Below are 15,406 nucleotides of genomic sequence, written 5' to 3' on the forward strand. Positions count from 1 at the left end.
GGCAGGAAAGAGCCCCCTCTTTCCTGCCCGGAGCGCTGCCCTGCATGCATCCTTCCTGTTTGTGATCTCGGCGCCGATTCAAAATGGCCGCCGAGAGTTGAAGTGACCTCACGAGACTTCAACTCTCGGCGGCCATTTTGAATCGGCGCCGAGATCACAAACAGGAAGTATGCATGCAGGGCAGCACTCCGGGCAGGAAAGAGGGGGTTCTTTCCGGCCCTGAAGAGGTCACTAAACCACCAGGGCAGTAGTAAGGTAAGGGGAGGGGGAGTGACCGGGTGTGTGACAGGGGGGAGGGGAAAATGTGACAGGGGTGGAGTGAGGGTGTGAAAGGGGCAGGCGTGATAGGGGCGGGGTGGGGCATGAAATGGGGCAGGGCATGTGTCCTCCTTTTGGGGGGGGACAAAATATGGTAACCCTATATCCTTGTGTATCTGCCATATATGGGCCGCATAGCCTCAGTTCCTCCTGTCACCTTGACATGTAACATGTACTTTCCATTTACTGAGAAAGCACTGTAGCTTACATGCAGCTGCAGGAAGAAACTAAAAATATGCTGATGACAGCAAAGCAAGGAATAATGAGGGCCAGCAGAGCCATATTACAGGTCTAGTATAGGAAGGAATCTACATTCAGTAAACAGGATATCCTCATCCTCACTGAAATTTGGGTATGTATTACTGTGTTGAGCAGTGTAGAAAAATGATCACAAAATACAGCTTTATTAGTGCTGTTTCACCAGCAACAATAATGTTTGAAGCTGTTTTAGTGATATTCTTATTTACTTTTGATTTCATGATATGTATATCTACCTACGGGACACTTTCAAATAAATGAAAAAGCTGTCAAATAAGTAAAAATAAAAATAAATCTTTTGCCCTCCACCATGTAAGGCACTGCCTCCAACTGGTACAGCTTTTGAATTTTTACAGATGGACGGCACACAGGCAGTCCATTATTTCTAATAATCTTTTACTATTACTTTCAACAGCGTTTGCTATTGTTTTGGGTGTACTTGTGACTCCGCTTACTGACTTCAATTCATATAACGGGCTAGATAGCCTCGTAGCGTCTCCTGTTCTCTATCTAACCTCCTTGGGCAAAGGGCTGTACCACCGCCTACAGGCAGAGGGAGCCAAACCTTACTGGGCCTGCAGCGAACTCCCGACCGCATCAGGCTGGAACCTGAAACATGAACAGTAGCACCAGGGGAAAGGGCGGGGAGGGTCAGCAGCTTCTTCAGTGCATCGGGAAATAAAATAAATATAGGAACAACAAGCTTGCATAAAAGGGCTGCCAAAAAAAATCTCAACCAAACCCATCAGCGGTTAATAGACGAAATAGGCGGCCAGTGGCGCGCAGAGATCCGCGCTAGGGAACACAGTGGGCGGGGCGAGCCGGCGACATTGGCAGGGCGCGCGGGTGCGCGTGCACCCGGATACATAGCCGGAGCGTGGTCCCCGGGCTGAGAGGTCGCAGGCGGTTCTGTGCACTCCCTCCTCGTCTTCCGCGCTGGGGAAGGCAGTGGGCGGGGCGAGCCGGCGACATTGGCAGGGCGCGCGGGTGCGCGTGCACCTGGATACATAACCGGAGCGTGGTTCCCGGGCTGAGAGGTCGCACTTCTGTACACTCCCTCCTTGCCCTGGCCGACATGCTGCTGTTGGTGCTTGCGTTTGCCGTGGCCTTCGTGCTGCTCCTTTATATGGTGTCGCCTCTCATCAGCCCCAAAGCCCTCAAGCTGGCCGGGGCTCACGTCGTGGTGAGTCGGGGGTTGTCATCCTCAGTTTATTTATCGGGCAACCGAAATGTTCTGCGTGTGGGGCTAAGAGTAAGGAGGGAACGGGCCGCTGTAGCTACATGACAGCAGCCTGTCTCGAGAAAAAGTGAGGCGACAAGAAGTTTGCCCAAGTGCAGAACTTAGCTTTAATAAAGCCGAGATTTCCCAACTCCAATTCTGCAAAACGCCACTTTCTCCTGGGGTTGAGGCTGGTACTGGCCAGACCTCGCTTAGCACATCACGATCTGCTGGCTCCTTACTATCTGCTTCTGAATACTGTCTTTTTAATTTTATACCACATTGATTGGCCCTCATTCTTATTGTTGTTTGGTGATTTAAAACACGACTTTATTTTTTCCATTTTTTTAGGAGTCCAGAAGTTCCTGATTTTAAAAGACGAAGGCAGTGGGGTTGATATTCGAAAGCCTTTATGTGGGCTGGGCTGTATAAAAATGTTAAAAAATATATTTCTAGGGATTGTATGCCTAGCTTTGGCCCTTTTAGTTGAAAAAATATCAAAGTTGTATGTTTTTTTGTCAAAAAGGGGCATGTTTGGGGTAGAGCAAAGGTGAGTGAAACTCAGCCACTGGCATAATCAGGTCAATATTTGGCTTCAGTGGTCAATGGGTTTTTGTTTTGGTTTTTTTTTAAACGCTGGCCACAGCATCAGTGTTTTTCTAAAATGCCACATGCAGTGAGCAGCTCTGTTCATGTGTCTCCCAGAGTCTAGTTAGTGCCCGAGCAGTCAATAATTTTCAGTTGCACTATTCGGATAATGCTGCTCAAAATTGTTGGATAGCTCTGGCTAACAGCACTTAATCCAGACAGCAGGTTATCTGTTTAGATGATGATGATGATGACTGCAGAAAAAGACCTGCACGGTCCATCCAGTCTGCCCAACAAGATAAACTCATATGTGCTACTTTTTGTGTATACCTTACCTTGATTTGTATCTGCCATTTTCAGGGCACAGACCATAGAAGTCTGCCCAGCACTAGCCCCGCCTCCCAAACCAGCCCCGCCTCCCAATCTCGGTGAAGCTTCTGAGGATCCATTCCTTCTGAACAGGATTCCTTTATGTTTATCCCACGCATGCTTGAATTCCACTACTGTTTTCATCTCCACCACCTCCCGCGGGAGGGCATTCCAAGTATCTACCACTCTCTCCCTGAAAAAATACTTCCTGACATTTCTTTTGAGCCTGCCCCCCTTCAATCTCATATCATGTCCTCTAGTTCTACCGCCTTCCCATCTACGGAAAAGGTTCGTTTGCGGATTAATACCTTTCAAATATTTGAACGTCTGTATCATATCACCTCTGTTTCTGCTTTTCTCCAGGGTATACATGTTCAGGTCAGTAAGTTTCTCCTCATATGATACGTCTTGTAATGCAAATCCCATACCATCCTCGTAGCTTTTCTTTGCACAGCTTCAATTCTTTTTACATCCTTAGCAAGATACGGCCTCCAAAACTGAACACAATACTCCAGGTGGGGCCTCCCCAACGACTTATACAGGGGCATTAAAACCTCTTTTCTTCTGCTGGTCACACCTCTCTATATAGCCTAGCAACCTTCTCACTACGGCCACCGCCTTGTCACACTGTTTCGTCGCCTTCAGATCCTCAGATGCTATCACCCCAAGATTCTTCTCCCCATCCGTACCTATCAGACTCTCCCCGCCAAACACATATGTTTCCTGTAGATTTCTACTCCCTAAATGCATCACTTTGCATTTCTTCGCATTGAATTTTAATTGCCAAACCTTAGACCATTCTTCTAGCTTCCTCAGATCCTTTTTCATGCTTTCCACTCCCTCCCGGGTGTCCACGCTGTTGCAAATCTTAGTATCGTCCGCAAAAAGGCAAACTTTACCTTCCTATGGATTTTCAGTGCCCTACTTCTACAGATAATGCTGCTAGAAACATGTATAACTTTGACTGTATAAGTTGTACAATTAAACAGTAGTTGTGCCATTGAATATTGACTTGGAGTTTTGAATGTTTAGGAGCCTCGTATGGTAGTTGCTCACTTTGGTGCTCATTTTCAAAAGAGAAAAGCGGCACAAAAGCACCAATTGGGTGTTTTTCCTGTCAAAACATCTAAATCATGAGTTTTGAAAAGGCAGTATTGAGATGTTTTTCACCGAGTGTTCCCAAATTTCAAGGGGGCGAGTTGGAAATGTATTTTGGGTGGACTGGATGTTTTTCCAGGATAATGGAATAGAAAAAAAAGGTCCAGGGTAGAAAAGTAGTATGTTTTTATCTAGACCTGATTTCAGTCGCTACTAAATCTGAAAAAAGGTGCCCTAACTGACCAGCTGACCTCTGGAGGGTTGAAGAAATAATCCCCATTCTGTCCCCTGAAGATGTGACAGTAGATGCCAGGCTCTGACAGCATCAGATATTATAACCATTTCTAACAAAGCAGCAAGTAAGTGGATGGAGTAGCCTAGTGGACAGTGAACAGAGCTCAGGTTGAATTCCACCATAACTCATTTTTATTTTCAGTACAAATATGTAAGTCCTCCTGAAACGTAGAAATACACCTGTACCTAAATATATGTGTGAAGTGCAAGCCTGAAGGTTATTGTAGTGATGGATCTTTAGGTACAGTAGGTTTTCTCTGTGCCTTGTACCTGGATCCCTTTATGTGAAGTCCACTGCACTGACTCCTAGGCAGCCCTTCTTTACTACTGGGATGTCTGTGACCAGTTCACTAGGAATGCTTCCAGGCAGACATCCCTATGAGTTGTTTTTCTCTGGGACTCAGGTAAGTTTGGAAAGAGTTGACTTGGGCAGCGGCCAGGGTACTCACTACAGCTGTTCAAGGCTTTTAGGAGTTACTAAAATATGTAGATATATCTATATAGATATATCTATGTTCTCACTGTGAATATTCTGAGAACTAGGGCTCTCTTAATGGCTTTCAAGGCCTGGAAGTGAATTTGCTGTGTATGCAGACTGCTTCCCAGTTGATAGCGTAAGACATCTGGAGAATGCAAGAACAGTTTACGATGCATTTAAATACTTCGTTCTCCTGTGGCAGTAGTTCAGAAACTGATCCTCAAATGGCAAGCTTCTGCTGCAGAGAGAAGGCACAGTTCTTATGTGGCCATTTCCGCATGCATTGTGGCCTTCAGATGGTCTTGGATGTGCCATGGATTAACAGTTTCAGGCTGTGTAAGATGGGTAGAAAAAAATGTAGATTAGGGATTGTCAACTCTTTTTTCATGAAGAGCCACAAAACCAGCGTAGCAGAGACTCACCTTCTGAAGAGCACAGTCAAGAGAGGATATGTCTTTTTAACCCCCCTCCCCACACCCCACTAGAGAAAGGGCCAACTCTCCCAGCCTCTTTCTCAGTAGCCTTCCCCTCCCCCCCCATTCCACCAGTCTTTCTCCTTCTGTATTCCATTTCATCCCTTGGAATACTTCCAATTAGAATTGAGATGGCCCAAGTCGAGACATTCTCAATTCCTGCTATATTTTAAAAGGCTCTACTGAATGTGGAACTTCCTGTAAAATACTTATGAGAATATGCAGGAGTGTACATGTATTTGCTGGCACACTCAGCAGGAGCTGCCATTTTACATATATACACATGGAAAAAAATTAAATTTAACATAGGCATTTATATTCCACTTTAACCTTCTAGCTCAAGGTGGATTACAGTCGACACAAATTACAGATTACAATATATATAAAATAGTCCCCAACACAGTACACTATAAAACAATTTCTATAATCTAAAGATGTACAAACTACTACTACTATTTAGCATTTCTGCAGTGCTGCACAAACATAGAAGAAAGACAGTCCCTGCTCAAAGAGCTTACAATCTAATAAGTCAAGAATTTAACAAATATTTACAAAGTAGTCAGGTTTTCAAATTTCTTCTAAACTCTTTATAAGTAGAAAGCATTCTCAATGTACTTGGTAATGAATACTATAATTTAGGACCATACCCCATCTTTCTTGAATAATATATTTGGGATTGTGGAGGTTTGGATGAATGAGAGTTACATGTAGTGCTTTGAAGTCTAAGTTCAGATGGACCAGGGATCACCAATCTTAAATCAGATTCAGACCTTAAATGGCATCTCGGCCTGTAAACACAAACATGCCCCAAATATCCTGGTGCCAGCCCATATAAAAGTTAAAAATTTTAAATCTATTCTTGCCTTAACTGGTAGCCAATGAGATTTAATCAAATATGATGTAACATAATCTGAATAACCAACCCCCTCCCCCCCCCCCAATAATTTTTACTGCCACATTTTGTAAAACTTGTAACCTTATGAAGTTGCCTATCTGGTAAACCTAAAAGAATATGATTTGCATAATCGAAATGAGAGAGAATCATTTCTTGCATAATCAACTGTAAATATTTCAGTTCCAAAAATGTACTAACCTGCCTAATCAATCTTGGTTGATTAAATACCTTCCACACTACCATATTTACATGTGATTCCATAGATAGTTTAGTCTTAGCTATACGCCCCAGTATCTTCACCTCTGGGGGAGACCAGAATCTGTATTCCATTCAAATCAATAGTTTAACAGCTGGGTTCTGCCATTCATCCTTCCACCGATATTGTTTTATCTGGATTTATTTTCAAATAATTATAATTCATCCAAACCTTCACAATCCCAAATATATTATTCAAGAAAGATATTGTTGTCTGAACCACCCCCTTTATAGGTCACACTATCATAATATTATCAACATTCATGAAATGCATAACATCTAATTTGATCAACATGTTTCCTAATAGAAACATAGAAAAAGGAAGGCATATAAAGACCATATGGCCTATCCAGTCTGCCCATCCATGCTATCTACTCTCCCTATCACTCCCTTAGAGATCCTTTGTACTTGTCTCAAGCTTTCTTAAATTCAGGTACAGTTTTTGTCTTCACATTGTCAACTGGGAGACTGTTCCACAAAGTACCACCCTTTCCGTGAAGTAGTATTTCTTCAGGTTACTTCTGATCCTGTCCCCTTTCACTGTCATCCTATCCCCCTTTATTCCAGAGCTTCCTTTCAATTGAGGCTTACCTCCTGTGCCTTTATGCCATGTAGGTATTTAAACATTTCTATCATATCTCCCCTTTCATCTTTTGGAGCCAGATACACATTAAATAGAATGGGGATACTCATGAACCTGGCACTTCCACATGGAAGCTATGATTTTGCAACTTCCACATGTAAATGGCACCGCTTACACATGCCATCCCGTTTTACAAGCCTGTATTTGTAAGTGCTGCCAATTTAGTGAGGCCTCAGCATTTTTTTTCTTCATGGTAGAGGTGGAAATAAACGGGAATTAAGAATTACTCTTTTAATCCCTTATGTAAAGCTCTGCCAAAATGAGCACGTTATCAAAAAATCTTTGTGCCTTTGAGCAGGTGTAGAACCTGACATGGAAAAGATTTACCATATATTTGTATTCCTTCTGTAAAGTTCAGAATGTAGGTCAAAAATCTACATATCTACACTATGCCCCCACCACATCACCTTGAGATCTGTATGGTGTGGATCTGCATGTGTAGATTCTAGCTTTCTGAAATCATCATTGACACATATATGCAAGCTAAACAGGCCTATTTACAAATGGAGTTGCTTCTAGACTAACCCCCTGTATGGCCCAGTGTATCTCTTTCTCCATTCCACCTAACTCTGCTCATCTTCTCCCTCTGTGATCATCTCCTTCCCATTTCAGTTAAAAAAGATACCCCTTCTGCTACCTGCAAGGCCATCAGGTCAGGCAGAGGCTCCTTCAGTCCCTCTTCCCAATCTGTGTGCCCCATCAGCAGCTTGGAGATAATTCTATTTACATTGTTAGCCCTCTTCCTCCCCTCACAGGGTTGCGTGCTCTGATTTTGAGCTTCTTGGTTTAGCCAGATGTATTAAAAGCTTAACTGAAACATATAACCAGTAGGTTAATATTAGTAAGATTTACCTCTTGTGAGGCTGCTGGCTGTGTGCTTGGAGCAGTCACTGTCCAAGAGAGGAGGAATCAGGTTAGTGTTCGTGACTGGTGGAGTGCTAGTGCTGGGGTTGCAGTTTGGGGAAGATATTTGTTTTAGAATTGGTAGATCACCAAGAGCAGGATCCTAGGATGAAAGTGGGCCTGGCACGGAAGTAAATGTGCACAGATGGAACATGTTAAAACAGTTTTTAAGAGGAGGCACCCTAGCAGGAAGAACTCGGGAACAGGCTAGCTTTGGGGGGAAAAGTGTGAAGACTGGCTGGTTGGGGAAATTTACATATGACCCTGACCCTTACAGATTGATGGGGTCTGGGAAGAGTAGAGCTGTGGGATGAGAGCTGTCTGTGTTTGGGGATGGGCACAGGTTGGAGACAGGCTTGACTGGGCTGTGGCTTCTGTATTCTGGTGTATGTGTAAAGCCAGAAGTTGAGTGTAAGACACTGGGACATGGGTGCTGGTGTGTGCACTGGGGCTTCTAGACAACTGAGCTGGAGTAGTGCGAGACTGTTTCAAATAGCAGCGAAGTGCTGTGAAAGTAGTGATACCGGGCAGTGGGGTGATTAAAGGCTGCCTAGATATAATTGAAAACAATTTTACAAAAGACAGTGCCATGCTGGCAAAGTACATAAGTATTGCCAAACTGGGACAGACCAAAGGTCCATCAAGCCCAGCATACTGTTTCCATAAGTGGCCAATCCAGGTAACAAATACCTGGCAAGATCCCAGAAAAGCTCAATACATTTTATGCTGCTTATCCCAGAAACAAGCAGTGGATTTTCACAAGTCAGTTTAATAATGGTCTATGGACTTTTCCTTTAGGAAGCCGTCCAGACCCTTTTAAAACCCTGCAAAGCCAACGGCCTTTACCACATTCTCTGCAATGAATTCCAGAGTTTAATTACTCGTTGAGTGAAGAAAACTTTTCTCTGATTCGTATGAAATTTACTACTTTGTAGCTTCATTGTTTGCCCCTTAGTCTAGTATTTTTGGAAAGAGTAAACAGACGATTCACGTCTACCCATTCCATTCCACTCATTATTTTATAGACCTCTATCATATCTCGCCTCCGCCCTCTCTTCTCCAAGCTGAAGAGCCCTAGACGCTTCAGCCTTTCCTCAAAGGGAAGTTGTCCCATCCCTTTTATAATTTTCCCTTCTCTGTACTTCTTCTAATTCCACTGTATCGTTTTTGAGATGTGGCAACCAGAATTTAACACAATATTCGAGGTGCGGTCGCACCATGGACTGATGCAAAGGCATTATAACGTCCTCACTTTTTCCATTCCTTTCCAAATAATACCTAACATTCTATTTGCTTGCTTAGCCCGCCGCAGCACACTGAGCAGAGGATTTCAACGTATTATCAACAACAACACCAAGATCCCTTTCTTGGTCGGTGACTTCTAGCGTGGAACCTTGCATTACGTAGCTATATTTCGGGTTCCTCTTTCCCACATGCATCACTTTGCACTTGCTCCTATTAAATGTCATCTGCCAGTTAGACTCCCAGTCTTGTAAGGTCCTCTTGTAATTTTTCACAATCCTCTCGCGATTTAACAACTTTTGTGTCGTCAGCAAATTTAATTACCTCACTAGTTACTCCCATTTCTAAATCATTTATAAATATGTTAAAAAGCAGCGATCCCAGCACAGACCCCTAAGGAACCCCACTATCAACCCTTCTCCATTGAGAATACTGACCATTTAACCCTACTTTCTGTATTCTATCCTTTAACCAATTTTTAGTCCACAATAGGACACTACCTCTTATCCCATGACTCTCCAATTTCTTCTGGAGCCTTTCATGAGGTACTTTGTCAAACGCCTTTTGAAAATCCAGATACACAATATCAACCGAATTCAAGGTAAGGTATACACATATGAGTTTGTCTTGGGCAGACTGGATGGACCATGCAGGTCTTTTTCTGCCGTCATCTACTATGTTACTATGTAACCGGCTCGCCTTTATCCACATGTTCACCCCCTTCAAAGAAATGTAATAGATTGGTGAGGCAAGATTTACCTTTACTAAATCCATGTTGGTTTTGTCTCGTTAATCCATGCTTTTGAATATGCTCTGTAATTTTGTTCTTTATAATAGTCTCTACCATCTTGCTTGGCACATACGTCAGGCTCACCGGTCTATATTTTCCTGGATCCCCTCTGGAACCTTTTTTAAATATCGGTGTTACATGGGCTACCCTCCAATCTTCTGGTACCATGCTCGATTTTAAAGATAAATTACATATTTTAACAAAAGTTCCGCCAGTTCATTATTCAATTCTATCAGTACTCAGGGATGAACACCATCCGGTCCAGGAGATTTGATACTCTTCAATTTGTCAAATTGCCCCATTACATCCTCTAGATTTATAGAGATTTCATTCACTGTCTTTGACGTGTCAGCTTCAAATACCATTTCTGGCACCAGTATCTCTCCCAAGTCTTCCTCGATGAAGACCGAAGGAAAGAATTCATTTAATCTCTCTGCTATGGTTTTGTCTTCCCTGATTGCCCCTTTTACTCCTCGGTCGTCTAGCGGTCCAACTGATTCTTTTGCCGGCTTCTTGCTTTTAATATGCCTCCAACACAATCTTTTTTTCAAAGTCCCTCTTTGCCTTCCTTATCAGCGCGTTGCATTTGACTTGCCATTCCTTATGCTGTTTCTTATTATTTTCAGTCAGTTCCTTTCATTTTCTGAAGGATTTTCTTTTAGCTCTAATAGCTTCCTTCACCTCACTTTTTAATCATGCTGGCTGTTGTTTGGTCTTCCTCCCTCCTTTTTTAATACACAGAATATATTTGGTCTGGGCTTCTAGGATGGTATTTTTGAACAGCATCCATGCCTGATATAAATTTTTGACCCTTGCAGCCGCTCCTCTAAATTTTTGTTTGTTTTCACCCTTCTCATTTTATCAGTCTCTTTTTTGAAAGGTAAACGCTAGCATATTGGATTTCCTGTGTATACTTAACTCCAAAGCTAATATCAAATCTGATCTTATTATGATCACTGTTAAGTGGCCACATCACCATTACCTCCCGCACCAGATCATGAGATCGACTAAGGACTAGGTCTAGAATTTTTCATTCTCTTGTCGGCTCCTGTACCAGCTGCTCCATAAAGCAATCCTTGATTTCATCAAGGAATTTTACCTCCCTGGCATGCCCTGATGTTACATTTACCCAGTCAATATCAGAGTAATTGAAATTGCCCAGTTTTAGCCTCCCTAATTTCCGATAACATTTCTACATCCATCTGTTCATCCTGGCCAGGTGGACGGTAGTGCACTCCTGTCACTATTCTTTTCCCCTTTACACATGGAATTTCAATCCACCGGGATTCAAAGATGTTTTGTTTCCTATAGAATTTTCAATCTATTTGATTCAAGGCTCTCCTTAACATACAGTGCTACCCCTCCACCAATTCGATCCACCCTTAACATACAGTGCAACCCCTCCACCAATTCGATCCACCCTATCACTACAATATAATTTGTACCCTGGTATGACAGTGTCCCACTGGTTATCCTCCTTCCACCAGGTCTCAGAGATACCTATTATATCTAATTTTTCATTTAGTGCTATATATTCTAACTCTCCCATCTTATTTCTTAGGCTTCTGGCATTCGCATATAGACATTTAAAAGTATGTTTGTTTGTTCCTGTTTACATCATGCTCAGTACTTGACAGTATTTTGCAATGTTTTGTCTGATTTTTTTATTCAAGGACACCTGATCTACTACGGTCTCTTTTGCTACTTTACTATCGGAATACCCTATCTTCACTGTTTTGGTTATATCTTTAAAAGATACCTTATTCCGAACCATACGCTTTTGAGCGACTTGTCGGCCTTCCCTCAGTTTCTAGTTTAAAAGCTGCTCTATCTCCTTTTTAAATGCCGATTCCAGTAGCCTGGTCCCACCCTGGTTAAGGTGGAGCCCATCCTTTCTGATTAGGCTCCCCCTTCCCCAGAATGTTGCCCAGTTCCTACCAAATCTAAAACCCTCCTCCCTGCACCATTGTCTCATCTACGCATTGAGACTCTGGAGCTCTGCCTGTCTCTTGGGACCTGCACGTGGAACGGGTAGCACTTCAGAAAATGCTACCCTAGTTGTTCTGGATTTGAGCTTTCTTCCAAAGAGCCTAAATTTGGCTTCCAGAACCCCTCTCCCACATTTTTATGTCATTGGTACCCACATATACTAAGACAGCTGGCTCCTCCTACACTATCTAAAATTCTATCTAGGTTGACGCGTGAAGGCCGCTACCTTCGCACCAGGCAGGCAAATCACCAGGCAATCCTCACATCCACCAGCCACCCAGCTATCAACATGCCTAATAATCGTATCACCCACTACAACAGCTGTCCTAACCCTTCCCACCTGGGCAGTAGCTCCTGGAGACACATCCTTGGTGCAAGAGGATATTTCATTCCCTAGTGTGCTGGTCCTGTCTATTAGATTACTTCCAGCCTCACCAGGGTGATGTTGTCCTTTTAGCAGGCCTTTCTCCTCCAAGGCAGCACAGGAGCTGCCAGATTGGAGGTGGTTCTCTACAATGTCCTTGTAGGCCTCCTCTGTGTACCTCTTTGCCTTCCTCGGCTCCTCCAAGTCAGCTACTCTAGCCTCAAGAGAACGGACTCATTCTCTGAGTGCTAGGAGCTCTTTGCATCGAGCGCACACACATGACATCTCATCAAATGAGAGATAATCATACATGTGACACTCAATGCAAAAGTCCTGATAAGCACCCCTCTTGCTGCTGGACTACTGTCTGCATCTTAATATTATAGAGTTGTTTAATTAAAACTTCTTAAGGCACTAGGGATATCAGATGACTATAATGATCTTTTGACTGTTGTAATTTGTAGTTTATTTAGGGTTTGCTTCTTAGAAACTAATTAAATGTAATTCAGACTAATGAAAATTGAGAATGCCCCTCTTGTCTTAATTAGAATAATTGACTATAAATGAAGAGTTGAGCTAGGGGTGGGCGCGGGAATGAGGACTGAACTGGGCCCTTCTGTGCCTTCTAGAGACTGTTAATGCTGTGGCAAAAACTTTGTTTTAAACCTATAGAGACTAATAAAGTTTGCTTGCCTTTTTTTTTCCATTTAAAAATTCTGTGTTTATCAATATCCCTCAATTCCTATTTTAAACCCTTTAATCTGTGGATCTATATTTGTGGGAAAGTTTGATGAAAAATGGTATTGGCTAGCTGGAATTATATTTGGATGTGCTGCAGAAGTGTGTGCTGTAGAAGCAGTAAAGAAACGTCTTTCAGAGAGGGTTTTCTGATGCACCATAAAAGCCCATTGAGGAAGAAGGGCGCTGAGCTTTGAAGAGAGCAGACCTATGTCTGGGGCTTAGAGAAAAATAACTGTTTGGGGGGGGGGGGGAGAAGCACTGGTAAAAGTGTTTAAAAATATATAGAAAAGTTAGACAGAGTTTGGAGGGAGTAAAAGCACTGGTAAAAGTGTTTGTGCTCAGGCTTTTCACAAGGTTGCAGGGGCAGTCTTAAGGGATTCTCAAGAGTCTCTGATTGAATCACCTTATCTTGTACCAAACTTGATTGCACAGTTGTTACTTTCTTATAGCAGTGAGATCTGCGTCTTGCATTCCTCAATTCCCTTCTCCTGGGACACTAACCCTGCAAATGTCCCTGAGCAAACTTTCATAAGAGATGAAACTGAAGTGTCAGACACCATTACATTCCACAACGATTCCAATGTAATCTGGGATGGGTTCTCAACGGGTTGCTTACTAATCCTAGCCAGTTATTCCACAGTGGATGATAAAATAGCAAGTCTTAACCCCCCCCCCCCCCATATGAAGTTGCAGAGTTCATCTCTGCTTTTTGTCCAGGTTCCTCTGTTTCCGCCAAGGGCAAATCCTTTCTGGAGCTCTCTTCCACCTGCCCAATAGCCTAGATAGAGGCTTCAGGGGTATCGCCAAGCACCACCTCCCGACGGACCTCCTCAATGCTCTTTTGAGAAGCTGAGGTTCCAAGGTCTCCGACAACCAGTGACGCTGAGGTATGTTGAACTATCACCCTCTCCTCTGGGTCAGCGTGACTTCGAGCTCCAGGGGGTAGGGGCTCCCTTCTCCCACAAAACCAGCGAGCTCACCTCCAGGGGTTCCAGCAGTGCCAGCAAAGTGCTCCGCTATCCATAGTCTGTCGGGGGGTACCCACAGAAGGGCCCGAAGGTAAGCCCTTATCTGTCCACTTACTGTTCAGTATTGCGAAACACTTGTATTTCGACACGAAACTCGTCAAAGGAAGCTGAAATTGAGGCACATAGCAGTGCTCCTGCACACTGCTTCCTATGCAGTGGCCATCTTGACCCCTTACCTAGGCTTTATTAAATTTTAAACTAGCCCAGCATGAGTGTGTTGAGAAGGAAGTACATGTTTACTGCCCAGAAAAGAAAACTGATAAAACAAAAGAGCATAAAAGATCTAAACCAGATAAAAAGCTGCTGAAATTGACAAGGGTGTTTTGGGTTGTTTTTTTTAAATTTATTATTTTATTTTTTTGTCTAGCTCCAAACAATTGCATGGCAGGAGCATAGTGGTGATCAACCATTGCAGGGCAGGAGCATAGTCGTGAGCAATCTATGACAGGCAGGTACATGGATGGCTGAGGGATTATGACTCAAGATAACACGAAGGGCAAAGGAAGTGGCATGCAGGCAAGAATTTTGAACATAAAGAACTGATCATTTTACCTGCCTTGTGGTAACCACACCTTAAATTTACTGATAAACAATATGACCTCATCACAAACTAAAGCCCAGGTTCTTTTTCTATTGCAACTGTCCTAGAGTTTTGCTAGACGGATGTTCAATACCGATTCTTTCTGAAATGCAGTACCTGGGTGTTTTGATTTTTCTCTCTCTCTTTCTGATGTCATAAACAAATCATTAAAACTGGGGGATTTTTTAAAGCTGCATCTACTTTGCAGAATACAGGATTTGTGGTTATGGTTTATTAGACAGTGAGGCTTATTTTCAAAGCACTTAGCCTCCCAAAGTTCCATAGAAACATATGGAACTTAGCCTCCCAAAGTGCTTTGAAAATATGCCTCTTACTATACCGATCTACTGTCTTTCAACAATTTTCATGCAGTTTTGCAGAGTTTTATTCTTAAACATTTTGACTACTGCAGCGCAACAATGATTTTGCTACTGAGAGAAAAACGTGATTTTTTATACTAAATTGAACCCGCCGATTCCAAATATGAACTCCGAATTTGCCTGACACGTTTAGATTTTAAGTTATACATGCAAAGCTTATTCACTTATAATATTAATGCATTATATATTGGAAATATTCCAACGGACATGCCCGGACCTGTCCGGATGCGCTCAGACAGGTCTATTGGCTGATGTCAGCAGTAAGTAAGGCAAGATGGATAGATGCAAATGTGTTAACGATCCGGACAATTTCTGCTACATATGTGGGAAATACATGATCAGCGCAAGAATCTGACAAAGCGAGTGCGCCTTGCTTACAAGTATTACTTTGACTGTCAAATTGGAGATCAAGATAAAAGCTGGGCACCTCATGTTTGTTGCACTGAGGTAACGCAGTGGTTGAATGGTAAAAGGAAAGGAATGGCTTTTGCTGTGCCGATG

At 42.9% G+C, this 15,406-nt stretch overlaps 1 protein-coding gene across 1 annotated transcript in view; it reads left to right on the top strand.

The window, feature by feature from the left end:
- Positions 1–1,426: 1,426 nt before the first annotated feature.
- The window catches only part of KDSR (3-ketodihydrosphingosine reductase), a 129,985-nt gene continuing 116,005 nt past the window's right edge, over positions 1,427–15,406 (top strand). Inside the window, exon 1 of the mRNA XM_030207511.1 lies at positions 1,427–1,759. Coding sequence (XP_030063371.1) covers positions 1,652–1,759 — 108 coding nt within the window. The 5' untranslated portion in view covers positions 1,427–1,651. The remainder of the gene's footprint in view (positions 1,760–15,406) is intronic.

This window comes from Microcaecilia unicolor, chromosome 1 (assembly GCF_901765095.1).
Source record: "Microcaecilia unicolor chromosome 1, aMicUni1.1, whole genome shotgun sequence".
In the NCBI taxonomy this organism is placed as follows: Eukaryota; Metazoa; Chordata; class Amphibia; order Gymnophiona; family Siphonopidae; genus Microcaecilia; species Microcaecilia unicolor.